Below are 27,244 nucleotides of genomic sequence, written 5' to 3'. Positions count from 1 at the left end.
ATTTTTTAGATCGTGCAAGATCTCGTGGTTAAGCCAAGGTGGTCTTTTGCCACATTTTCTATCTTTCCTAACCAGCGGAATAGCTTGCTTTTGGGCCCTTAATAGTGTCCCTTTGAAAAACTGCCAACTCTCCTCAGTTGTTCAGTCTATTGCACATTTTAGGGTGGTGATGGATCGTCTTTCTCAAAGGAAGCATTGACTCTCTCAGCTAGTAAGATTATTTGCTTTTGCTATCCAGGATAAACAGGTGTTCAGGTCATCAATGGAGAGCCCAAATGCCATCAATGCTTCAAGACTACTACTTGTGAGAGTGAGCTGAATTCCTGAAAGAAGGACATAGTGCTTCTTGTCCTATGTTCAGCTTGTTGTTCTTGGTGGCCCATGAAACCATCCTGGATCTGACAAATCTAATCTGTGCGGAATAAAATAATTCTTCACTCTAAGAAATGTTGAGTTCAGGGGCTGAGTGGAGGCAGTCTGGAAATTGTATTGCTTGCTCACTCCTCCGCCTCTACGTTGGGCAAAGTTTTGTAATTTAAGAGTCCTAGGGCTTGTCTACACCACGCCACAGCGTAAACTACATGGGTGTGAACTGCAGAGCGCATCAAATCGCTGTGCTCAAACTGCCCTGCGTGAATACCACTGGTGCAAAATAAAACAGGACTACATTAATGCAAACTAGGTATCTTTTAGTTTGTGCCAGCAGTGTCCACATGGGGCAGTCAGAGTGACACACTCTGGTGCGCTCTGCAATTCATACTCGCGTAGTCCGCAGTGCAGCTAGACATAGCCCAAGACATTTCAGGGGAAGAACACGGTGGTGATTTCTTCTTGTCTTGCAATGGAATTCTTATTTCCACCTGAAGGAGGAATTGGTCTAATCAGATAGGGGGACACAAAATTCTTGAATTTCTTATGAACACATGCAGACCAGGGTATAGATGGCAATGCGTGAGAGTCTGAAGTTTACCTATGAGCAACCTAAGGTGGATAGTTTGGAGATTTTAGGTTTGGATAGGTGGATATTATGGAGATTTTAGATGGACAGCTCTTCCGGTGATAAAAAATAACCACCCTGAATGATAAACCTCTCCCGGCAATAAAGTGCTGTCTATACTGGTGCTTTTCAGCAGTAAAACTTTTGTCGCTCGGGGGTGGGTGGGGAGGTGTTTTTTCACACCCCTGAACGACTAAAGTTCTAGAGCTGAAAGTGGCAGTGTAGAGGCAGCCTTGGGTTCAGAGTAGTAGGGGATTTAGCCTATGTCCCATGGTGGTGCTGAATATTGCCTGAGCTGGAGAAGGTGCTCTGCTGCCTGCTGTGAAGGGGAAGTGCGAGTTACTACTTTCAGAGTCAGGGCAGTGACACTATCAGACCCAGGAAGTGAAATTGGTTCCTGGTAGCACAGAGGTGACCCACTCCACTGTTTCTGAGAAGTCTGTGTTCCTCTGCCTGGTGAATACTTCTTATTACTGGAGAGAGGTTATATATGGATGGCTAAGATTTTCTAAGATGTCTAAGGGATTTGGATCCCTAAATCCCATTAAGCTGAAAAATTAGTGCTATACCTACAAATATATGTATGTATACAAATATACATAAGAGTTGATGCTAAAACACCATTTGCTTATGCTGAACATGTTCTTTCCTGTGGAGGATGGAGGAGAAAAGCAAACCTGCAGAACTGGCAGAGGTGATTTTAACCTTTTTCCAGGCTGCAGTTGCTTAGTGTTTCTGGATCGTAGGGAGAAAAGCGGGGGGGGAGGGGGAGGAAGAAGATTCTCTTCCCCTTGTTAGTAAACCATGAAGGAATGAGCAGATAAATCCAGTTGTTTATAAAAATGAGACTTAAGACGACCAAGGTCATAGCTTCATTTCACACTTAGCTATAGAAAGACCTTTCTCTTATCTACAGATGTCGCACTTGCAGCTATGACTTTACAATGGTTTCCTGCCCTAAAAGCTAGTATAGATCTAGCACATGCTCTGCCTCCACCCATCTCTGAAAATAAACAAAACTAATCAGGTCTAAAAACTAGTTTATGTTGCGCTGTTCAAAGTAAATAGAAAGAGTCTGGCGCAGATAAACTAATTTCCACCTGTTTCTGCTTACTGCATATACACTAACTCAATTTAGATTGATCGGATAACGTCTGCAGACTTACTACAGTGGCACAAGGCTACTACATCCATTCAGATTAATTCAAAAAGCACTAAGATGAAAAGTTGTTTGTGTTCCTTTTAATTTTATTTTAGCTCTTTGTTTATCTCCCCACTTCAAAGCACTTCCAGTATAAGGAACAGTTTCAGTATCTGACATGTTTGTAAAATTAAAACAGAAAAAATGTGCCAGCTTCTATCTGCTTTAAATTGCAAGGCACAACAGCCTTGAGTCAGAAAAGACTATTTACAAGAGCACACACTATAATGAAGTCAGGAGTGCCATTTGCAGTGTGAAAAACATATTAGAATAGAACAGGGGTCGGCAACGTTGGGCACGCGGCTTGCCAGGGTAAGCACCCTAGCAGGCTGGGCCAGTTTATTTACCTGCTGACGCGGCAGGTTCGGCCAATCACGGCCCCCACTCACCGCGGTTCACCGTCCCGGGCCAATGGGGGCGGCGGGAAGCGGCGCGGGCCGAGGGATGTGCTGGCCAGTGGGGGCCATGATCGTCCGAACCTGCCGCGTCAGCAGGTAAATAAACTGGCCCGGCCCGCTAGGGTGCTTGCCCTGGCAAGCCGCGTGCCGAACGTTGCCGACCCCTGGAATAGAAGCAGTTCCATTTGTCTTATTTTGTCTTCTGTTCCCCTATGCCAGTTATGTGTAGAATACAGCAAGCTTTTCTCACACTCATTCCAGTTAGAATTACCAACAGGGAGAGCTCAAAAAAGTTTAGACCCAAGTTTCAATCCCTCTTGTTTACTTGAATTAACTGAACCCCATCCCCACCCCCCCAAAAATGATTAAGGTCTCAATTCAGCAAGGTACTTAAGCATGTGCCAGTTAGACCACTAACATGCTCAAAGTTATGCAAAAATACCTTGTTGCATCAGGACCAAAGTGATTCCACATCAGAAAAAGCCTTTACAGTTTTTAAATGTCTTTGATGGTGTCTGGGTGGAGTTCAAAGTGTTGACTATAATATAAAAAGTGCTAGATGGCCTGGGACAGGTCTGCCTGAGGGATTGCCTCTCGCACCATCACACCTGCGGGTCAGCAGGGACACCTGAACTGGATCCTCCTCACTCTAAGAGAGGGCGGCTGTTCAACTGATCTCTGTGAGGGCTCCAGGACTCTGGAACTTGTCCCCCCACCCTTGTCCCAAAATAGCCCATTTTTGGTGATCTTCAGACACACTGCAAATGGCCCCTGTTTGAAACAGTGTTTGGAGAGGGCTGAGGGAATGCTTCCTAGATGAGGAAGGGGTGGGAAATAGTTTTGGTCAGTGTCCTGCTGGAATGATCATTTCAGTGCTGATAGAATACAATTATATTTTATAACTAATGAAGGCACTGGGGTGCATACAGTGTTGACTACCATCATCTAATATTTTTAAATCTAACTAAATACATACATTTAGTCCACTCTTGTCAAACAACAAAATATCTGAGATAAGAAAAGAACTGAATTTACAATATATCTTGGCAATACAATGTATTAGGTGAATGCACACTTGATAGATACAAGTCACCAGACAGCATTGCTTAGAATTATTTCCCAATGATGTAGCATGTCTTCACCAATAAACAGAGCTCCTGGTGTCCTCTCTTAATTTTTATTATACTCTGATTTGTTTCCAGAAGCCAATAAGTAGGACTTGTATTCCTGGTTAATCTATATTGTACCACTTAAAAATGTTCCTCTTGCAAAAAATGTTTGAGATAGTTAATATATACCAGCCAAAAACCGAAATTTCATCTTATTCAAACTGCAAAATAAGTCAGTAGCAAACTGTACATATCAAAACAACAAATATAGTTTCTGATGTTTAATTTTCACTTACTAACCATGTGTCTTTGGGTATTATCCCTACAATTCCTCAAAGTTGCAAACTAGCCCCAAATATAGAGCCTTCTGGCTGAGCTCATAGCAAGAAAGATCAGATTCAAACTCAGTATGAATAATTAATAAATTAAAGAAATAACCACAAAGTGTTTCCATGGTCAGGGGTATAATGCCGCCACCAACAAGGTATTAATAAAACAAACCATTTACTGATAAAACCCTGTGTGTGAAACTTATATTTGGGAAACTCATAAAAATAGGTAAATAAGACCACTTGTGGCAGTAAGCACTATACAGAGTAATAAGTGTTAAAAGGCCGGAGACCTATAATTTGATAATATTTTGTATATTTACCATCGTATTTTTAAATACATATTCTAGTCAGAGTAAAAGCTCAAAAATTGCAGTACTCTATGTACATGGCACCTCAGTAAAAACCAAAGGGAGCATTAAGCAACAGCACAATTTATTTTGTTTGCAAAGGTTTATTAGTATTAGAAATGTATCTTACTTTACTTGTCAATAACAAATGCCTTTTTGGTTTATTTAATGGAATACTGCAGTTAATTTGTCTCTCAAACTATTGTTTTTTTTTTAAATGGCAATTGCACACAAATGAACTGGACACTGACAGAGCAAAATCAATTCTATAAAAACCTCTATATCATTAAGTTTCTTGCTTCAACTACAAGACAAGGGGAAAGTTGTTAAGATAATGGTGGGGCATTAGGCAAAGATTTCTGATCACTGAAGTCACCTTCAGATCCCAGCTTTGGCTCTGCCACTTGTGAAGTAATATGGTAATCCCTCAAATTATTATCTTAGCCTTGATACTTGTGTTTTGTGCTTCTGTATTTTCACTAAGATCAATAAGCCAAAAAAGGATGCTCCTGTGAAAGCATGTGGAAACTGTTGATGCCTTTGAGTGAAGATTCCATGTTCCTGTGTGGTGAACACAGGAATTTAAAACAAAAGAAACAAACAAAAACACCTCATCTATGAGAAGAGCAGAAAATTCTTTGGAGAAGGGTGTAACATTATTGACATGAACTGTGACTGTATAGATCATTGTTGAATGAGAGTTCTATGGTTGCACCAGGTCTTGTACAGAGGACATCAAGTGGGGTGTCCATGGAAAGGTTGTAGTTTGCTGGATATGATTATGCTGTGTGTATGCATCATTTTTGTATTTGAAGTTATGAATATTGGCTATATATCTATCTCAATGTGTTTGATTCTAAGTAGCCTCAGTGAAGCATTTGGTCAGCTTCTTGAGAAAGGACTATTCCTTGTACATTGGCCAAAATCGGACAGTCTCTACGCAAAAGAATAAATGGACTCAAATCTGACATCAGGAATCATAACATTCAAAAACCAGTAGGAGAACACTTTAACCTGTCTGGTCACTCAATAACAGACCTGAGGGTGGCAATTTTGCAACAGAAAAGCTTCAAAAATAGACTCCAACGAGAAACTGCTGAACTTGAATTGATATGCAAGCTAGATACAATCAACTTAGTCTTGAATAGAGACTGGGAATGATTGAACCATTACAAACATTGAATCTATCTCCACATATAAGTATTCTCACACTTCTTATCAAACTGTCTGTACTGGGCTATCTTGATTATCACTTCAAAAGTTTTTTCTCTTACTTAATTGGCCTCTCAGAGTTGGTAAGACAACTCCCACCTTTTCATGCTCTCTGTATGTGTGTGTATATATATGTTCCCTTCTATGCATCTGAAGAAGCGGGCTGTAGCCCACGAAAGCTTATGCTCAAATAAATATGTTAGTCTCTAAGGTGCCACAAGTACTCCTGTTCTTATCCTCAGTAAGTGGCCAATCAAGAAACACTTAACTGACAACGGACTTTGGGAGACCTCATTCCACATCTGAGCTTTCCTGGGAACGTTCAAATTAATGTGTAAACAATGGTGTTGGCCTGCAAAAAGCTGAATCATTCATAGACATGTGACTTGCCCCGGTGGCTACAAACTCCATCTTGTTGCTGTGACTTTGCACAGAAGAACAAAGGGGTTTCTGCTCACAAGAGAGAAAATATAAAAAGCCCTGATCCATTTTGTCTTCAGCTGGCTTATGAGATGGCCTCTCCACCCCAAAGAGAGGACTGAAAGAAATTGGAACAAAGGACAGTAACTACAGGGATGTGTGTGATTGCTGGACCCAGACTAGGAAAGAGTCCAGTCTGTGAAAGAAGCTTATTGGAACATCTCTGGGGGTGAGATTTCATCTGTAATCAGTTTTTTAATGTATTAGGCTTAGACTTGCGTGGTGTTGTTTTTTTTATTTTGCTTGGTAACTTACTTTGTTCTGTTATTACTTAGAACCACTTAAATCCTACTTTTTATATTTAATAAAATCACTGTTGCTTATTATTGAACCCAGAGTTAGTGACTAATACCTGGGGGAGCAAACAGCTGTGCATATCTCTCTATCAGTGATATAGAGGGCAGACAATTTATGAGTTTACTCTGTATGAGCTTTATATAGAGTAAAACAGATTTATTTGGGGTTTGGATCCCACTGGGAACTGGGTATCTGGGTGCTAGAGACAGGAGCACTTTCTAAGCCATTTTCAGTTAAGTCTGCAGCTTTGGGGGGACATGGTTCAGACCTGGGTCCGTGTTTGCAGCAGGCTAGTGTGTCTGGCTCAACAAGACAGGGTACTTAAGTCCCAAGCTGGCAGGGAAAACAGCCTCAGGGGTAGTCTCAGCACAGGTGGCAGTCCCAAGGGGGTCTCTGTGATCCAACCCGTCACAAAGGGGAATATGAATTTTTGACAGACCACTATAATAAAATTTGTTACTAAGAATACTGGCTGTCTGGCATCTTTGTTGTTGGCACATTCAAGTTTTGGTTCGACTTTCAGACCAAGTAGAAGGGAATAACATCATTTCTTTTACTGTTAAATGGAAATATTTCTCCTTCATGGTTTTAGAAACTATTTAATCTTTTGTCTTGTTCCTTGACCTTTCTCTTTCCCCAATGTCCTTGCAACTTTTCTAAAAAGTGTTTCATAAAATCCCCCTTGGAATACGCCTCTCCCGGGTCAGAAGCAGATAATTAATTTTGGCTCCCGTGGAAAATGTCAAAAGATGAGGAGGATGGAGAACAGCTGGCCCTTGCTCAGCATTGCTGCTCACAGAAACGCACTCACCCCAAGGCAGCATTTTCCGTTTGATGTCTATTCTGCTGTCTAAAGAACAGCAGATCTTGCACAGTCTTCCACCCCCCCCGCCCCACCCACCCCCCAACTCCAAATTGGAAGAGCAGTCATCATATTTCCTAGCCTTACATTAGGCCAGCAGAAATGGAGGACCTTCTTTCTTTCAGAAAAGCTAACGTGTATGCTACTTTCATGCCATTTTTATTTAATTTTTTCACAGTCTATTTCACAGACTGTGGTTAATACGACTAAAAAAGCAGCAGAGGAAGAAAAAGAGCCCAATTTACCTCTAAGAGTATTAAATGTAGAATAAGTGTGATTGCCTCAAATATGGGGTTATTTAGCCTTCGATGAGCTGTAGCAGACCTACCTTGTGCAGAGGCTCTTTTATTGTAGGTTACAGGGTCATGTTACCCTGTCTCAACCAATTGCTTAATAGACAATAGTCTGGATGCAAACAATTATTGACTAGCCGGGAGAGTAATATGGAACTATTTTAGGTCTCACAATACTCCTTCAACAAATTCTCTTATGTTTTGCAATTTATGCATTTAAAATATTACTCACAAACGATTGTATGATCAATTCAAGTAGGAAAAAGATCGTACATATCTGTATACTTTACTAATGAAAATCAGAGATGGGGATCGAGGTGTCTGGATTCAGATCTAGATTAAGTTGAGATTTATGGGCTGAGTCAGTACCACCAACATCTCATAGCTATTCCCAGTTGATTTTTCAACCAAAGTTGCAATAACAGCTGATATAATCATCAGATTTCTGCAAGATTCTCCTACTTTGGGCCAAAATTTGTATTCTCCTGTGACATTTCAACTGCAGTGAAACTGGAATTGAAAAATAGGCCCCTCCTTGTTTTGGATCTGACATGCAAGCAAAGCCATATATTTGGCTCAAAATCCTGATTGTTGATTCTCCCTCACCACCTGCCTTCCAAATGTAAAGGTGTCTAAGATTATTAGTTCCAGCTTTGGTACGTCACTAGTATAAATACAATAAAATATAAATAAATACAAGTGACATCAAAACTATAAAGGGTATGTAAAAACTGGAATCTCCAGAGGAATATTCTAATTTCAGTTTTTACTAAATTGCTCTATGAACTTAAAGTAAGTTATGATTGCCAACAATCAAGATTTTTCCAGTGCTCATGTATGTGCTTAACAGTGGCAGGCCAACATGATAATTTCAAGACATGTAACTACAGGTCAGGGGAGACATTGGGTACCCACGATGACTGAACCCCAGACTTGAAAAATCTCTAGGGACAGGTAAAGGATCCATGCTCACTCATCCAAACACACATAGCTAATTGACCCAAATTAAACACTGAGTATCTGTACACTTTGTCAATTAGAGACTGAAAAAAGCCACTGAACTCATTTGCAATGGCATACAGAAATGACCTAGAATCTGAGAGATAAGCATCATATTTCAATACTTTAAGATATGTTATATTAAAACGTTTGAGCACAGTTTTTCTTAAATTCCATATATTTCTTAGAGGTTACCAATGCATCACTCAGTAAGATCTCTGCCACTACTCTCAGAGTGGACTAGCAGATGGACAAATATACATTTTATTAGGTCAGACTCATGTAAGATTCCACTTTATTTTAACAAAATGTTTCTAGAGCTTGTACATGAGAGAACTGCATGATACATGTTGACTGTTGTTCTCCACTTCAGTTTTTAAATTTCACTGTCAAGCTTGTCAGTGAAGTAACTTACTAAAGTTTTACTCCAACATCTGTGCAATAAGCCAGTGATGGTGGAGTTTATGAAACTCATAATTAACTAAGCTGGCTATAAAAACTTTTCCCAGATAGAATAATATTTGGTAGGACCTCTAAGATGTGGGGAGAGATGGAATGTGTAAACGGCATTGAAAGCCAGTCATGCTTTTGGTCAGCCATGTATCACCTCCCTCACCTGTGTTTTTATTCCTTTCTCTCCAAAACATTCTCTCTTCTTTTTTGCCTGATTCTCCACTGCCTTCTATTTGTACAATCAAACAACTGCACAAGGTAGAAGGTGGTGACAAATCAGGCCCTAGGATTCTTTGAAGTAAAAGCAAAGGCCGACTGAGTATTTTACAACAGAAAAACAAAATTAACAATAAGTACAGCTCCAGCACCAAGCAAACATCCATCTTTGAAACAATTTTACTAAAATAGCAGCTGTTAATTTCTAGCTCTTATTAAATACCACAAAAAGGCCTAGCTGCCCATTTCAAATATTTATATGTATTTATTTTTGCCTTTTTATTTCCACTAATCCCTAGTTGGTTCTCAAAAGCTTAGAAAAAACAGTAAAATCTAATGTTCCAATAGAGCAAGCAATCACAAAGAACTAAAAGCATCGCCTAGCACAGGACACTTTCACCTCCTCTTCCAGTTAATCAATTTATTGTACTGAAATCTTGTTGAATGTTTGAACATAATTTTTGTAATGCCCTCGCCTTTCTTCTGAAGTACATACGGTTTCCTTTTGGCACATATACCATAGCACCCTTCACAATAAAGGTAGAAGGAAAACTAGTACAGGATTGAGAAACAAGAGAAAAATCAGGACGAAAGAGCAGCATTTGTTAACTTGACAGTCCTCAGCTAGTTGCATGCTATGCTTTATAAAAGATTCTTTAAAAAGTAGCATTTTTTGTGGTTTAAAACTGCCAGACAGCTTCTGCAGTGCCTCACGCCAACAACTTCAAAACTAACTCACTCCAGATGTCCCTATGATCATCTAATCAGACATCAAAAACAGTACACTGACAAGCTCTCACACTGATTATAAGTATTCTATATATGTTTCCACAGCATAAACACATACACACACACCCGCACATACACATGCACACACACAGTTGCTACTTTAAAAATGGGATTCATCTAAATCAGAATTCTATTTTAAAACACATGAGCAGTTCAGAGAAGAAATTCTCTACCTTTTGAGTGATAGAAAAATCTTTTAAACCTCCCCAAAATTTTCTGTACACTGCAATGGCAAATGTTTCAAGAGTAGCAGTTAAACTGGATTATTAATAGGAGAATCTGATACTGAAATTTTTTCATGTCCTATAAACATCTAATAACCTTGCCATTCTCTGTGGAGAGGACTGGGTGCTGCAGTACTTCAGTGTACCAGAATCTTGCCTCTCTTCTACACTCATACCAACGTTACTGTCCTGCCTAAGAAAGTGTTCTACCATGCTCCTTGGGTACCTGTTACGAAGAGGAGATATACAATACAGCAGGAGTTCTCAAACTATGAGGCATGGGAGTACGCCAGGGAAGGGCCAGTAGCCCTGTCTTTTGGCCAGGGACGTAGAGATGCTGGAGAATATCCAGAACTCCACTCAGCATGGGGATGGGGCAGATGCAACCAGAGCTCCTCCTGGGTCAAGGAGCTGGGTCCCACATAGTTTGTGCCCTGAGTGATGTGCTGCTTCCCCCATGGCAGAATGTACATCTGGAGTCTAAGTAAAGCAGCTGGTCCTGGCTGGGGGTGACCTCGCCTCGACCTGGCCTTCCCCATCCCTGGAGGAGGTTACCCAGCATCGGCATTGACTTCCTGCTGCACCATACTGACACAGACCTCAAAGTGCTGGTGGATTGGTGAGTGCCTCACTCTGAACCCCCTGGTCTGCCGCCTGCCTGGGGGCTCCGCCTGCACTTAAAAGAGGCCCTGCTCCCTTCCTGTGAGCCCAGCACCCACGAGCCCTGTTCTCTTCATCCTGGAGCCCATGCAAATTGGTAAGAGCAGGAGGTGTCACACAATCAGTGGGTGTTATGATTTCCTAAAACGTTTGTGCAGCATTATTTTAGCTGCTGCGATTGGTACTCTTTTTGAACAGAACTGTGTGATAACGCAAAAGGGTGCTTTATGAAATGAAATTAGTATTTATGACACTAATACTGTCTTTATAACTACAGTAGAACCTCAGAGTTAGGAACACCAGAGTTAAAACTGAACAGTCAACCCCACACCTCATTTGGAACTGGATGTACGCAATCAGGCAGCAGAGGCAAGACAGACAGACAGACAGAAAGCAAATACAGTACAGTACTACTACTAAAAAAATAAAAGGAAAGTTTAAAAAAAGATTTGACAAGGTAGGAAACTGCTTCTGTGCTTGTTTCATTTAAATTAAGATGGTTAAAAGCAGCATTTTTCTTCTGCATAATAAAGTTTCAAAGCCGTATTAAGTAAGTGTACTGTTGTAAAATTCTGAAAGAACCATAACATTTTGTTCAGAGTTACGAACAACTTCCATTCCCGAGGTGTTCATAACTCTGAGGTTCTACTGTATATAGATCAAAGCCTTCTATTTTATTACTCGTATTCTTGCAAAGCACAGCATTTTCAATTCTTTGTGTTGTCTTAGTAAATTATGGGAAGGGGCAATTGTTTTTTCTAAGCTTAGTTTGAGAATACCTACAATACAGTAACAGCCCCTTTTAGTCCTATGTAAAAGTAAGTTTGATCAAACTGGCTATTACTAGATAAACCTCAGAATATCAGACTGCTATAATCTCTTTCTTTAACATTATTACTACAAAGATAAATACAATTTGAAGTGCATAAGAGTCAAGGATAGGAGCACATAATGAATATAAAAAACAGCACTACATAGTTGTAAGTATGTGGTTTAGAACCTATATAAAGTATTCTCGTGTTATGTCTACACCTCACACTAAATCTGGGGTTTGACTCAGCTTTAAGCCCACGCCCTCATTCCATCCACACAGAAATTAGTCTGACTGGTGTCAGGAACCCCTCTGGGCTCAGGCCCTGCTGAGAGGTGGGTCACAGCCTGAACCCTGCTGTGACACAGGTCAAAGCCCAGACATTTTTCACTGTGGACAGAGCTCAAGTCCAGGTCGCCAGACTCAGATATGAAGACTCTACCAATGCTATCCCACAGTCCTTCAATCCCAAAACTTTCTGTGCCAGGAAAGCAAAGCAATCTCCTGATTTAAATGCAGCTTCACAGTATTTAACCCTTCATTTCTATGCATACTGCTCAACTGGAAACAAGGTCAGTGCTCATTTATTACATGTCAGCTGATGCAGTATCTATGGCCAGCAGTAAAAAAAATCCTGCATCAAGCACACTGGTAGCGGGCCAGAGAGAAACAGACAGATTCTGGTTAACTTCTGACAAGAGGCAAGCAAGACACTCAACTTCAGTAAGAGCGCAAGAAGTGATCAGGACTACAAAACTATATCCAAGCAGCTGGAGGCACTGGCGATCAGACAGCAGAACACTGAAGTGAGCAAATCAAGTGGCTGAAGACAGAGTACCACAAAGTCAGGGATGCTAATGGCACCCCTGGGAACACCGTCTGCCTGCCTTCTGAGGAATGTGACCACATATGGGAACTGTAGCAAGCACTGAACCCAGTGGTGCATGACAATTTGCTGATTGGGACGGCACCCTTATAATGCCTCCACGGTCACAGGCACCACTGGAAGAGAGCCAGCCGCCAGCCGAAAGGCAAGAAGTGACCCTAGAGTTGAGGGTGGAAACAGAATATGCTGCTGGAGCAGCTACAGCACCTCCTGGATCTGTACTCAGAAGAGTTATTTGCAGATGGGCCTTGGCAGCAGCGCGCTGCAGAACTGGCATCAAAACAAAAGATGCTGAAGCTGGAGCCAGAGACAGAGCCTGGTAAGTTTCTGCTGCCATGTTTGTTTTTATTGATAGATGGATGGGATGGGAGCTATTTCTGGAATATGGGCCTATTAAGTTATTACTACAAGCTGTGGTTTTGGTATTCAGGGCAGAATCCATGCCATTCCCCTAGCACAGTCCCCCTACTTTTCCCGCACGCCACATGGGATTCAAAATGGACCACACAAAAGGAGGAAAAAAGTTAAAGCAGTTATCATTAAACTTGTACTAGTTACTCACTGATTGTTTTAAGTATGGCTTGTGACTCCACATACCCCTCCTGAGTAATACAGCACACCTTATACATCGGCCACGCCTGCACTACGTCAACCTTCCTATAAACTGAGTCCCCAAAAAACTGGCTGTAACAAGTCCAAAGAAAACTGGAGTGTGTATTTGGTCCATTGCTGGCTTTAATATACAAGTCCAAATTACAGCAGAGGGTGGCAGTGTCTCTGTTTTAGCAATCCCCATGGCTGGCAGTGAGTTGGGCATGTTCATGGACACGGGTGTTCTGCCAAATCAACATCTTTTTGATTTTATTATGATTCTTCACCCATTGCTGACTGTGATGAAAGCAAACTTCTCAAACAGCAGGCACTTCATTTGGTTGATGACGTTGTGCGGCACAGCATACTTAGGGCCCCACTGTAACTCACAAGTTCCCGTCATTCCATGATGGGCTGTTTGGTCACTAGATGCCTAAGTATCTCCTTAGCATGCACTGATAGCTGTCCTCTGCTGGCCTGAAACAGAAGTTCCCATGCTGCCACTTGGGGGACTCCAGAATATCAATGTTCTCTAGAGCTTGTCCCACCTGACATGACTGAAAACACACAGCTAATGACCAGACCACTCCTAAGTGGGGGATACAGAAATAATTTTAACTGAATTTTGTATGTGTGACTTGCCACGATGTGTGATGGTTTTCAGTGCTGCTCCAGGGATGTCTGAAGGGAGCAGTGTTATATGTGAGAATAAAATACAGCCCATTGACGGAGTGGGAAATATAATTTTTCATCATGGTCAGACAACGTGCTCTTTTCTCTCCTTTCAAGGTCTTTCCACCTCCACAGTGCAAACACATGGCACCAGGAGCCTGGGGAAGAGTAAGAGTCCAAGGTGAATTGATGGGAAAGCTGCTAGATAAAACAAATTGGCAGATAGGGTTCCACAAGGATAAGGATGCACGAAGAGTGGAAGAGACACAGAGGCTGCACAACACAAGAGGAAACTGGTGGACAGACTCATGGAGCATGACTGCAGATTGAGGGAGGAAGACTGAGAACAGCAGAAGGAGCTGCTCGAGAGATTACTTGCACTCTTGGTTACCACATTGCAAGCTCCACTGCCACCTTCAGCTCCTGCACTTGCCCCACACCGAGTCTCCTCCATGCTAGCATATCCTGCAGACTGTGTGTGCTTTGGAGAATACAGGGGATGGCTGGACAATGTATCAGGTAATGAACAGTAACACATGGAACAGACAAATGTACTCTGTGCATTCATCCGCATCTGTCCAGCCATAGCCCATGTGTGGAAAATGTACCAGAAAAACCCAGGAAAACAGAGGCAGAGGGGACCCCCCAGCAGGGGCGTCAGGTTTGTATAATTTTTGGTGGTGCCCAGAACGGCCCCTTCTCCTTGCTGACATTTTGCAGAACATAGCACGCCACAATAACATGGACTACACTGATGACATTAAAGCAGTTTTAAAGGCAGCACCAATGGGATTTCAATCTGCCAAATGCACATTCCACCACCATCCTACAGCTACTGAGTGTGTAGCTGAACCTTTTTTGGCCAGGTCCTCTGAAATCAGGGTAATAAGCCATGGCAACAGCAGTTAAGTTGGGTCCCCTAGTATAACAGTAGGGACAGTGACTCCATTTATAACAAGTAACAGAGGGTCCTGTGGCACCTTTAAGACTAACAGAAGTTAGTCTTAGCAAGTGCATCTGAAAAAGTGAGGTTCTTACCCACGAAAGCTTATGCTCCCTATACTTCTGTTAGTCTTAAAGGTGCCAGAGGACCCTCTGTTACTTTTTACAGATTCAGACTAACACGGCTACCCCTCTGATACTTGACTCCATTTCTAACATCACTCAGTGGGAATAATGACCCACTTTGTCCATGAAGGTAAAGTCCCATTCTCCAGAAGACCCTGGCATCACGCATCCTGCCAGTGCACGTCCACATCAGTGTCCATGAATCTGCCCCATGGTCAACCGGGCTAACCATAACAACGGAGTAGTACCCTCTGCGGTTTATGTGCTCCTTGTAGTGGGCGAACTACAGGCACATGAGTCCCATCAATGGCCCCTGTGCAGTTTGGAAAGCCCATTCTCTCAAAGCCAGCAATTATTTCAGGAACATTTGTAATGTCCAACCGTTTGGGTGCATCACAGTTCTGATCAACTCACAGACCTCTGCCACAACAACCCACAGTTGATTCGCTAACTCCAAACTAGTTAGCCACAGACCCATAGCAGGCTGGGGTAGCCAGCTTCCAGATGGCTATAGCGACCCTCTTCTGGACCATCATGGCCTCCGTCATGCCTATGTCCTGATGCTGGGGGGCAAACCGATCACACAATGGCAGAAACACCTGCTTCTTCTTGCAAAAGTTCTGGACATGCTGCTGATCATCCTAGGTCCTCATAGCAATGTGATCTCACCAGTCTGTGTCTGTGGCCGTGCTCCAGAAGTGCTGCTCTACACAGCGGGGAATCTGCCACTAAGACAACAAGCATGAGCGGCATCAGCTGGGTCACAGCCAGCATGTCAGCATGCCCCTGAGAGGTCCTTCTGCCACTTCAAAAATTGCCTCCAAAGTGTCATCAACATCTCACAGATGCTCTGCCTGTTTCCCAAAATACGACTGAGTCTGGATCCACAGGCAAGTTCTCTCAGAATCCACTATGAAACAAGCCCTAGAGCAGCTTCATCTGGCGAGGGTACTAGAAATCCTGCGATACAATAGTATACACTCATGGACGCTGAAGCTCTGACCTGGGCCTGTGTGGATGTGTCAAAATGGTTGTGAGGCTCAGGTTTCCAACACAGTCTGGACGCTCAAGCACGGCCTTGGAAACACCAGTTTGCAGACCTGGATCACAAAGATCCAGGCTTTGTGTGTCAGATTGTTCCAATTCAATTGTTCCACTTAGTTTTTTGTTTGTTGTTGTCCCAGGGAAGGTGGGATCTAAGAAATAAGAAATGTTCTTGGCTGTATTTCTTTCATACATCAGTAGAAGCACCCCATTAGATTCCCTGGCAGAAAAGTGGCATTCAAAACACAGTTTACACAAAAGATATCCCCCGCTTTTGCTTACTTTCCATCTATGTCTCTAATACGGTCATATCTGATCAGAAGGCAGATTTGGGGGAGGGGGTGAACTTAGTGATATGCTTTCAAACTCTGTCCATGCTATAGTCTCAGCCTACAGAGATGTCACTTACAGTAGAATTTGCAGAGGTTGAAATTACAATTACACAAGGTCTCTGAACTCCTTGGGTTTGTTGCTCAGTGGGGTCCATGGACACCCAGGCTCTATTGGGCTGCCTGTGCTTGGCTTTCCCCCAGTGAGGCTCATATGCCCCACTGTCCTTTTTAACCTTGGTTTCCCTATTGGGGGTGCAAGGCAAAGGGAACCTCAGATACTCCACTGGGCCCTTCTAGGCTCCTTCTTGACCCAGGGAAGAACACCGAAGTGGATGGCAGTATGTCCTTGTCCCACCTCATTCATAATCGCAAAGTGAGGTGTCACTCATAGTTGATTGCGCAAATCCTCAAAATATGATCCTCCCTCTCCCTTCTTTCATGAAATAAATCAAGCGTACGACTGTTCCAGTGTTGCCAACTCTTGCAATTCTATTGCAAGTCTCATCATGTTTAGTGTCTTTCCTAAAGCCCCAGCTCCTGGAGTTGTGGAAGAATTTCAGCTTTAAATTCTATCATGTACAAAGACACCAGAAATTAAAACTGCCTGAACTGACCAGCGTTAGTGAACGTTTGGCCCTGCTAAGCATATGGGACAGAGGTTTTTTGGGGGAGGGATAGCTTAGTGGTTTGAGCCTTGGCCTGCTAAATCCAAGGTTGTGAGTTCAATCCTTGAGAGGGCCACTTAGGGATCTGGGGCAAAATCAGTACTTGGTCCTGCTAGTGAAGGCAGGAGGCTGGACTCGATCTTTCAGGGTCCCTTCCAGTTCTATGAGATAGATTTCATCTTTTAAAAACGAAGCTATATGAAAAAGCCTCATTGCAATGCAGTCTCCTAGCTCTAGTCTTACCAGAATCCAGCTTGAACTGCTGGATTTACAAAGTCTACAGCTATTATTAAAATCACTGCGTCAAAAAGACCTTTTCTGCCCTGCAGTGCTTTTAAATAATGAGATTAAACAACATAGTATTTGCCCATTTTTTTCTTACAATATTTATGTCTTTTTTTATTTTGGAAAAAACTATTGATAAATCTTTACCCCAAATGAAAGCTTTGAATTGCAGCATTAATTTACATCTGTGTTTACACATTTATATAGAAGCATATGTAAAGGGAACAAACAATTGAGTTGGGCTGGTGCATACACATACACACTTTATGCTAATCTTCAGACACTTAATCACAAAGGCTGATACTTTAAAATCACAATTAACGTTGGAAGAACTGGAGGAGGTTCTGACCCTTTTTACCAAGGACTTGAAACATGAAAAGGTTCTGATTAAATATGAACCTTATTCAAAATTGCAAATTACATGTCCACAATACAGAAAATGAAACCAGTTTTGACATGTTTAGCAAAAAATTGAGAGTGGGTTGAGCCATGGGAGCAGCTCTTAATCTTTAAAATATGGACTAAATGCAATTTAAAGAGCCCATTGATTAACTCAGAGGTCAGCTAAACATCTTCTCAGGGACCAAGACAACATAAAGGAAGTCATAATGTTTCCCCAAATTAGGCCAGAGAGTTCACTGCGGGTGGAATCCTGGCCTCACTGAAGTAAATGGAAAAACTCCCATTCATTTCATTGGGGCCAGGATTTCTCAAAGTGAACCTTGTTTGTGAGTTTATCAAACTATGATATCTTGTGACAGATACAATGGGGTTATGATTTTGGATTCAGATTTTGGTTGGAACATTTCATCCATCAATATTTAGAATGATTTCAGATTCAGATTAGCTGGAATGGCAAACCGTAGCCACTGGGAGCTGCGGAAACCGGGCAAATGTAAACAAACTGTCTGGCAGCCTGCCAGCAGATTGTCCATCTCTGCTGTGAAGCCTACTGGCTGCACCAAATGTAATCCATACCCACATTAAGGCATTCTATTGCAAACTCACATGTATTCAATATTCCTTTACCACCACTTCCAACTATGTATATCGACATATCGGTTGGCATCTCTTTGAAAGTTATGACACTTAACATCATTATAACAGTAATACTTATGTGATACCACAGACGCTTCTGACCTGCAGCTTGTGAATTTCAAGAAAAATATATTTTAGATTAGGTTATTGTAACCTATATGATTACTTCTTGCTTATACATTAGTTGTAATGTTCTTTCAGTTATCACATATTGTGATTTATTCATTTGTATATATGTGTTCCAGATAAACAACCATGTAATACAAATACTTCCATTTGGGTCCTGCGGGCATTATAAACAGCAGACATGCAGCTGGTCATGTGATTTGTCACCAGAACTCCAAGACAGAACCTCCTTTTATTAAATTGCTGAATATGTGTTATTTTTAGGGCTGTCACGCGATTAAAAAAATTAATCGTGATTAATAGAGATGTTAAAAAATTATACTGGAGAATACCTTTAAATATTTTTGGATGTTTTCTACATCTTCAAATATATTGTTTTCAGTTACAAAACACAATAAAAAGTGTACAGTGCTTACTTTTCATTTATTTTTTATTACAAATATTTGCACTATAAAAAACAAAAGAAATAGTATTTTTCAATTCACCTAATATAAGTCCTCTGGAATGGTGGCTGAAGCACGAAGGGGCATATGAATGTTTAGCACAGGGGTAGGCAACCTTTCAGAAGTGGGGTGCCGAGTCTTCATTTATTCACTTTAATTTAAGGTTTCGCGTGCCAATAATACATTTTAATGTTTTTTTAGAAGGTGTCTCTCTATAAGTCTATAATATATAACTAAACTATTGTTGTATGTAAAGTAAATAAGGTTTTCAAAATGTTTAAGAAGCTTCATTTAAAATTAAAATGCTGATCTTACGCTGCCAGCCTGCTCAGCTCGCTGTCAGTCTGGGGTTCTGTTCACCTGGGCCGGCAGCGGGCTGAGCAGGGCCTGCGGCTGGGACGGGGCCGGCAGTCGGGACCCCAGACCTGGGGGGGGGTTAGGGGGTCAGGGCAGAGGGCTGGGGTGTGTGGGGGTGTAGGGCAGAAGTCTGGGTGTGTGGGGGGGTTCAGGGGTCAGGGCAGAGGGCTAGGGAGCATGGGGGGTGTAGGGCAGAAGGCTGGGTGTGTGGGGGGTTCAGGGGTCAGGGCAGAGGACTGAGGGCATGCGGGGTGCAGGGCAGAAGCTGGGTGTGTGGGGGGGTGCAGGGCAGAGGGCTGGGGGTATGGGAGGATGCAGGGCAGAAGACTGGAGGGGGGGGGGGTCGGGGGGCAGGGCGGGGGGGGGGGGGGTGTGTGGGGGTGCAGGGCAGAGGGCTGGGGTGCTTGGCTGGTGGGGATGCTCCCAGCTCCCTGCCCTGAGCGGCTCATGGCAGGGGGCTGGAAGGGATATGCCCTGTTACACCCCCTTCCCCAAGGCCCCAACCCTACCTCTTCTCTGCCTCCTCTACGGAACAGCGAGCACGCTGCCACTCCTTCCCCTCCCCCTTGCAAGGGCCACCAGCTGATCGGCACAGGGAAGGAGAGGAGATGGGGCAGGAAAGCACCACGCTGGGGGAAGAAGCGGGGGTGGGTGGAAGCTTGCCTGCCGCAGGACCAAGCTTCTGCCTCCTGCCCCTGCAGGGAAGAGCGGGGCGGGGCTGAGTGGGGCTGGGGGCTGGGACCGCGGCAGGCAGCAGTGTGCCACTCAAAATCGGCTTGCGTGCCATGTTTGGAACGCGTGCCGTAGGTTGCCGACCCCTGGTTTAGCATATCTGGCACGTAAATACCTCGTAATGCTTGCTACAAAAGTGCCATGTAAATGCCTGTTCTCACTTTCTCATGATATTGTAAATAAGAAGCAGGCAGCATTATCTCCTGTAAATGTAAACAAACTTCTTTGTCTTAGTGATTGGCTGAACAAGAAGTAGGACCGAGTGGACTTGTAGGCGCTAAAGTTTTACATTGTTTTGTTTTTGAGTGCAGTATGTAACAAAAAAAACCCTACATTTGTAAGTTGCACTTGCACAATAGATTGCACTACAGCACTTGTATGAGGTGAACTGAAAAATACTATTTTTGTTTATCATTTTTACAATGCAAATATTTGTAATCAAAAATAATATAAAGTGAGCACTGTACATTTTGTATTCTGTATTGTAATTTATATCAATATATTTGAAAAAGTAGAAAAACATCCAAAATATTTAATAAATTCGAATTAGTATTCTATTGTTTAACTGTGTGATTAAAACTGCAATTAATCACTATTAATTTTTTTAATCGCAATTAATTTTTTGAGTTAATCGTGTGAGTTAACGGAGATTAATCGACAACCCTAGTTATTTTATTTTCTATAATATCCTCTCATATCTGTTTGTAGTGTATTCTTTGTAAGCCAAATCAGTGTTCACTTCCATTGGGACTCAGATGAGAATACACCTCTTAAGACCTGGAAATATATTTGTAAGCCAATGTAACAGTACAGAGAGAATGTTGTGTTAGTAAATACATATCCATATAGCAAATGAATACAACTTTTTGAACTATATATTCTACACTAACTTTTTATTTCTCTCTACTCTTAGTTCAAATGTCAGCATAAACCAATCTAATTATAAAAGTTAACCACAATTATAAATGTAAAGCTTTAAGGAAAGTCAGCTGCGCCATGAACATGTAAACTTATTTGTATTACACACACTGTTCTAAATTGGCATCATCTGTTAGGGATAACCAGATGTAATTTACCTTTGGCTCTGCATTCATGAAGGTAATTTAAATTAAATTAATGTTATGGGGGGGGAGGATAATTTGTTCTGTCTTCTGCTATTGGAAATCCAATGTAATTTTCGTTAAAATAATTTTTTAGCATACATTTGGAAGATCTTACAGATGTTCAAAGTAAGTTTTTGATACTGCATTTTTCAGTTTGCCAGAGATTGATTTTTTTTTCTCCCTGTGATCTAAAACAATCTTTAGCTAATAACGATTTTTAATTCAATAACTTTTTTGACAAAGCATCAGCACTATTAACTGTGCAAGTTCTAGGAATGGGGTTTGTTAGTGCTGCTGCAACAAAAAGAGGCTTCTCTAAGTACTATACCAGACATGTTTTTATATCACAAAACATTACCATTATCCTCTCTGTCTTCTTAAGTGATTTTAAGGCAATAATTAGATGATATTTAAAAATCTGATGCCTTTCCCCACTATTATTAGGTGTTTGGTTTTTCTTGTTGCACCCATAATGGAAGTGATTGTCCTGTGTTTGAGGCACAGAGGCATCTTGTGTGTGATCTGATTCAAGTCATTCTGTGTCTCCCATCTATAAAAAGTGGGGAAATAGGAGTCCCATGTATTCTTTAATGCCACGAAATTCACATTTGCTACAAAGCTTTTACCCCAGAATCTCACCTTTACGTTTTAAAAAAAATAATCTTTCTAGCCCTCATGGTTGCAAAGAAAACCCTGAAAATATGAACGGACACAGCTATGGCTACACTACAAGCACATCAGCAGCACAGCTCCAGCTATACCATTGTAGCCTAGACACTTACTACAGCAACAGAATGGGGTTTTCTGTCACTGCAGTAAATTCACCAAGAAGCAGTAGCTAAGTCAACAGAAGAATACTTCCATTGACCTAGCTACATCTACAGTGGGAGTTAGATCAACCTAACTACGTACCAGAGATTTTTCACAGCCCTGAGCGATGTAGCTAGGTCTGGTACAGTTAAACCCTTTATGAGTCTATAGAATAGCTGAGAGGTGTGAGCTGCCCCATTCACCTCAATTGGGTGTTAAATCTTCAACCCAAAAGATGATCATTTGAATTCTAATATTGTCAACTATTTCATTGATGGTGCCCCATGTGCCAAAAGCGATGACTGCCCCTACTCAGCAGCCCAAACTACCAGCTTGCCCTGACAACCATCTATGGTGCCGATGGTACTATGTACCACTGTGCCTATTTTGCAGGCCACTCAAGGACTCAAACAAAAAAAGGTGTTTTAAAGCGCTGAGAATTCTAGTGTGTCAACTAAGTTGACCCTTTTTAAATTCATTGTTGTTGGCAATGGGCATCTGACAAGGAAAATCTACCTCTCAGCTTAAAAAGAACTGACAACTGAATTAGTACATTGACCTTGTAGAGTGTTGAAGTAGGATATTATATATATGAGGATCTCTGGCACACTCGAACCATACTACTTTGCAAATAACCAACACAGCAACTCTATAAACTAGGATGCGTATGAGAAAATAGGATGTTAGTCATATGAACAGGATCGATGGACAGGTAAATAATATCCAGTAAGAGAGATAATATACAGTGCGAGTCTGCAGCATTTGCAAAATTAAGAGTAGCACACATAGCATTACTACATATGTAGCTTGATTCTCTCCTATGTTATTTCAGTTCTAGAATGCTGTGACTCATTAGTTACACCAGCGTATAACGAAGGTAAAGAAGTGCAGAATCAGGCCCATTGAGCTTTGTGAGCAAAAACCAGGCCCACAGACTGACTCTCTCCTGCATGATAGATTTGTGTGACCCATTGGACATAGTCTGATCTGCAGAATCTAGTCTTATGTTTAAAAAAAAGGTTTTTACCTTATATTTGCAAATAAAACCTTCCAAATGTGACCCAACTGTAACCGAACTGTATTGCTTTCATGAATCTGCACACAGCCTGAAACAATGGTCCAGTGAGGTATAAACTCCCTGGCCATCCCATTAATCTTATTTGTATGTTAGCACTAATGCCTAATGAGAACAGCTATATCAACATTAAAGTGATCAGCAATTAAATAGTCTGTAAAATCAGGAAGTGGGTGAAGTGAAGGCCTCGGAGAATGGTGACTGGATGATGCAGGAGGAAAGAAATGCAGAGTGAAGAAAAGAGGAAATAAAGCACAGAAAGAAAGGAGGATGAAGAAAAAATAAACAAAGGATACAAACTGTGGTGGTCCTAAAAAAGAGAATTTTGCCACTGAGTGATGCTGAATTGGACTATATGGTATTGAACAAATAATGAATGAGGAGAATTACTAAAAGTTCAGCTACTGCACAAAAGTCATAGTCTACTTTCACTCTTTACTTAAATCTTCCATTAATAAGAGAAGAGACTCACTGTGAATTAAGGATATTATATAATCCAAAAATTATACTCTGACAGAGCGTAAATAGAATTCAGCCCTCTCCATAGAATGAGCTTGACACCCTGTTTCAAGGACCTATTAATTTAGTTCACAAAACAAAGTTATATATGCAAGTACTGTAAAAACAAATTTCACCCTTCTTAAAAACATAAATGACGTGATACTTACAGCCACAACGGATTTCAGACTATTGTCGGTGGGGTGTGCAACACCTGGGTGGAAGCCAGCAGGTGGGCCCAGCGCTGGGTCACTGCTCCTCCTCACTAGCAGCGGTGTGCCTAAAAGACAAAATAAAAGGTTGAGTCAAAAGAGCTTCAGGGTAAAGCTGTGTGCAATTTAATTCAAAAGACTTGCAGCTTCCTTTTTCACACAAGCTTATTATTTCTATAGGTGCCTGTAAATTATTCGATCTGATCGTATTCTGTCACTTATTATCCACTGACATACAGACATCACAAAAGCCATAGACCCAACTGCACAATCCTCCATGATGGCAACGCTAAATTGACCACACGGACACTAAAATAAAAAAATGCTGACAAGCAGGGCGGGAAGTGACCTTCTTTCAAAACCAATAAAATAACCACTGCAGGGCTTTATGGCCATATGTAGAATCACATTCCAATATGGAAACCATATGCCCACTTTAAGGAATGACCCCATAGGGTACAAAGACTGCTAGTTTTGTTAGTTTCCAGTGATAAATAGAGGTTAGGTGTCCAGGCTGACATTTTCAGATGTACCAACAGCCTTTCATGTCTCAGGCCAACTTTTATTTTATTGTTTTACTACAGACACTAGCTTGGTAGAATTGGATCTCAGGAACACATTTCAGTAGTTCTCTCCTTTCATCAAAGGTATCCCAAAGCAGTATGGGCAATTATTCATCTGTCTCAAGCCTTTTATGCAATGCTCTGAAAGATTATAGTCCCCTATTCAACATACATCTGAGGCCATTTGGGCTGCAATGCCACAAGCAGAGAAATAATATACCTTTCTAAGTCTCTTTTCCACAAGACTTAAATGGTACATCTCTCTGCTTTCCCAATGCCTGACTCAGGAAGGGCCTGAAGCTGACACACACAGTCCAGACAAAACAGAGGTGGTGGTGGTGTTAGGCAGAAGCAAGCATCTACATCTATTGTAGTAGTAGCAGTATCTGTTCCACATTACTGAGCATGCCTAGACCTTCCATCAACAGGTTTCACAACCTTGGCAGTTCTTCTTGATCCCAGACTTGTGCCTGGATTCTAAGATAGCATCTGTGGCCAAATGCAGTTTATATCTATATCTATCTATCTGCATGCATGCACTTGGCTCACCTATTGCAGCCATTTCTCTCTGATTTGGATCTCACCGAAGTTATTCATGCCTTTATGACTTCCAGTGCACTCTATCTGGGGTTACCCCAGAAGACCAAGATGATATCAGTACACATATTTTTGTGACATTCCATTCCATCCGGTTTGGTGTTTATTCCAAACATCCTGTTCACATTTGTCCTGTAACTTTATCACTTTTCTTTAACCTGTCATATCGCAAATCTTACCATCCTTAGCAAAGTGCTTGAGACAGTAGGCTTTCCTCCTCTCTCTAGACACCTTTGACACTAATATTCTGGACCAATTTCAGGTCTACCAATAGCACAGAATCTGCTCAATTCCACAAAATTAGTCACACACCTTTCTGCTTATGAAAGTTACTTTTCCTTCCTAATCTAACCTTGACCTAAGCATAGTTACTGCAATTAGCCAATTCAGACCTTTTGGACAGACTCCATGTTTGTTTCTTTCCTGTGAAGGTTTCATTCCTACCTACCTTCGGTGACAACTCTATGTATGTTTCAAGACCCCTCTTCTATTGCACTCCATAAATTTCAGAACTCTGCTCTATTTTATCCATAGGCACATTTGCCTTTTTGGTTATCCTGTCTTTACTTTTCCCCTTAACTAATATTTTAATACTAACGATATTACGTGTACAAATTTTTACCTCCAACTCTAATCCATCCACTTTCTCTTCCAGCCTTCAAGCTACAAACTACATCTTCTACAAATTAAATCAAACTACATCTTCATCTCAACTTCCTTTAGCTAGATATCTCAAAATAAAAGAGCTTGTGTTGGGCATAAGAAACATCCTCAATCTTACATAAAACTCTTATCTCCCTTGATTTTAACCTTCCATTTAACTGCAGGGTCCGTAACCCTGGCATCATCCTGGACTCTGATAGTCTCTCAATCGCCCACATCTCTCATGTCTTAATTTCCTCTCACTTCAACTACAGCAGTACCTTTTCTGTGGCCTCTCCAAATGACAGCTAATCTGTATCATGTGCCGAATGCAGTTGCCTGCCTCCTCCCACGTGCAGAGAAGTATGTACATCCACATCACTCCCATTTTCAAACAACCTCACTGTCAAGTCAGACTGGCCCTCTTTTTTTAAAAAGCCCTCCATAGATATACTTCAGGTTCTCTCACTGACCCAGACTCTCTCCATACCCTTTCTTGGTGACCCAGCGTTAACCTCTTCATTCAGTCTCACCATCGTGAGCATACCGCACTCTCCTCACAAGCTTTGGATGTCGAGACTAACCTTACTATGTCACTTTGCCCCACTGATTCAATTTATTTCAAATCTCAGCTGAAATTATCTTCCTCCTTTGCCTATGTCTCAATTTCTCTCTTACTCTCTCTACAAGTATTATTCAGCTGTGCAGCAATAACTTTTATGTCGGGCTATTCAAAGTGAAACTATTGTGAGCGAGCTCTGCCAGTCAACGTTCTGGAATCCTGCAGGACATAGGACTCTCACTCAATAAAATAATAAAATATATTAAACCTCAAGAACCACAACAGTAGTTAACTAGATAATTATCTGAATTATAAAAATATGGTGGCTGATCATTTGTATATTGATAGTTTGTCAGATGGTAGTCAAATATTAAACCTGAAACTTGGGATTCATAATGGAAATGCCAGCTGAAACCTAACTGTAGATTAACTAACTGTCTTGATAAAATTGTGTGTAAAACATTTATTTTATAGCCAAGCCAACAGCTTCAAAGCACTCAGACTTGAAAAAACAAGCCACTCCTTGATTGCTCAGATAAGCTACCTATTCTTTAAAAGAAAATTTTTCCTTGTAGGAACAGGCAGTTTCGAAAGAGCTGCCTACAATTTCCTTTTTCTCTCCTCTTCCGTAATGATTTCAAAACAACTCCTGAGACATTACAATTTGAATCAGTTGGTGTCTTCTAATAGCCCATTCTCTTTTCATGTAATGCAAACACCATAGAAGAAAGATCTCTCTCTCTCTAAGCTACCAATGCTAGTGTCAGATTGGTATTTTTGTTAGTATCTTCCAAAACTCTGTGATTCTTACTTCAACTCCACCCAATACACTTTTTTAAAAGGAAAGCTAAAAACACAACTATACTTTAAAGGTAGGGTGACCAGATGTTTATCAGGACTGTCCCAATATTTGCTTGTTTGTCCCGCATCCCGACCAATGTTTGGTCGGGACACTGGACAAACAAGCAATTTCTGCCCTCCACTCTGGCTCGCGCCCCACCCCGACTCCGCCCCTTCTTCCCCCATTGCATAGCTCCCCAAATCCCTGCCCTGGCCCCGCCCCCTCACTGCCCCATTGGATCCCTCCCCAAATCCCCACTGCTTCCCCAAGCACGCCGCATTCCTCCTCTCTCCCAGGCAAGCGCTGGAGGGAGGAGGCCCAGGGACGGTGGGGTGAGTCCGGCCTGGCCCCGGCCCGAGCACAGGCAGGAGGGCGGGGCGGTACCTGCAGGGGGGGCAGCCCCGGGTCTGGCCAGAGGAACT

The 27,244-nt window shown here is 41.8% G+C and overlaps 1 protein-coding gene across 2 annotated transcripts in view; it reads right to left on the bottom strand.

Moving 5' to 3' along the window:
- The window catches only part of PARD3B (par-3 family cell polarity regulator beta), a 647,317-nt gene that overhangs the window by 361,669 nt on the left and 258,404 nt on the right, over positions 1-27,244 (bottom strand). For both annotated transcript variants that reach the window (XM_034786262.1, XM_034786263.1), the window contains one exon: positions 23,576-23,685. In XM_034786262.1, coding sequence (XP_034642153.1) covers positions 23,576-23,685 — 110 coding nt within the window. The remainder of the gene's footprint in view (positions 1-23,575; positions 23,686-27,244) is intronic.

This window comes from Trachemys scripta, chromosome 11 (assembly GCF_013100865.1).
Source record: "Trachemys scripta elegans isolate TJP31775 chromosome 11, CAS_Tse_1.0, whole genome shotgun sequence".
Classification (NCBI taxonomy): Eukaryota; Metazoa; Chordata; order Testudines; family Emydidae; genus Trachemys; species Trachemys scripta.
The sequence above is the reverse complement of the archived record's forward strand: the minus strand, read 5'-3'. Positions and strand labels throughout refer to the sequence as shown.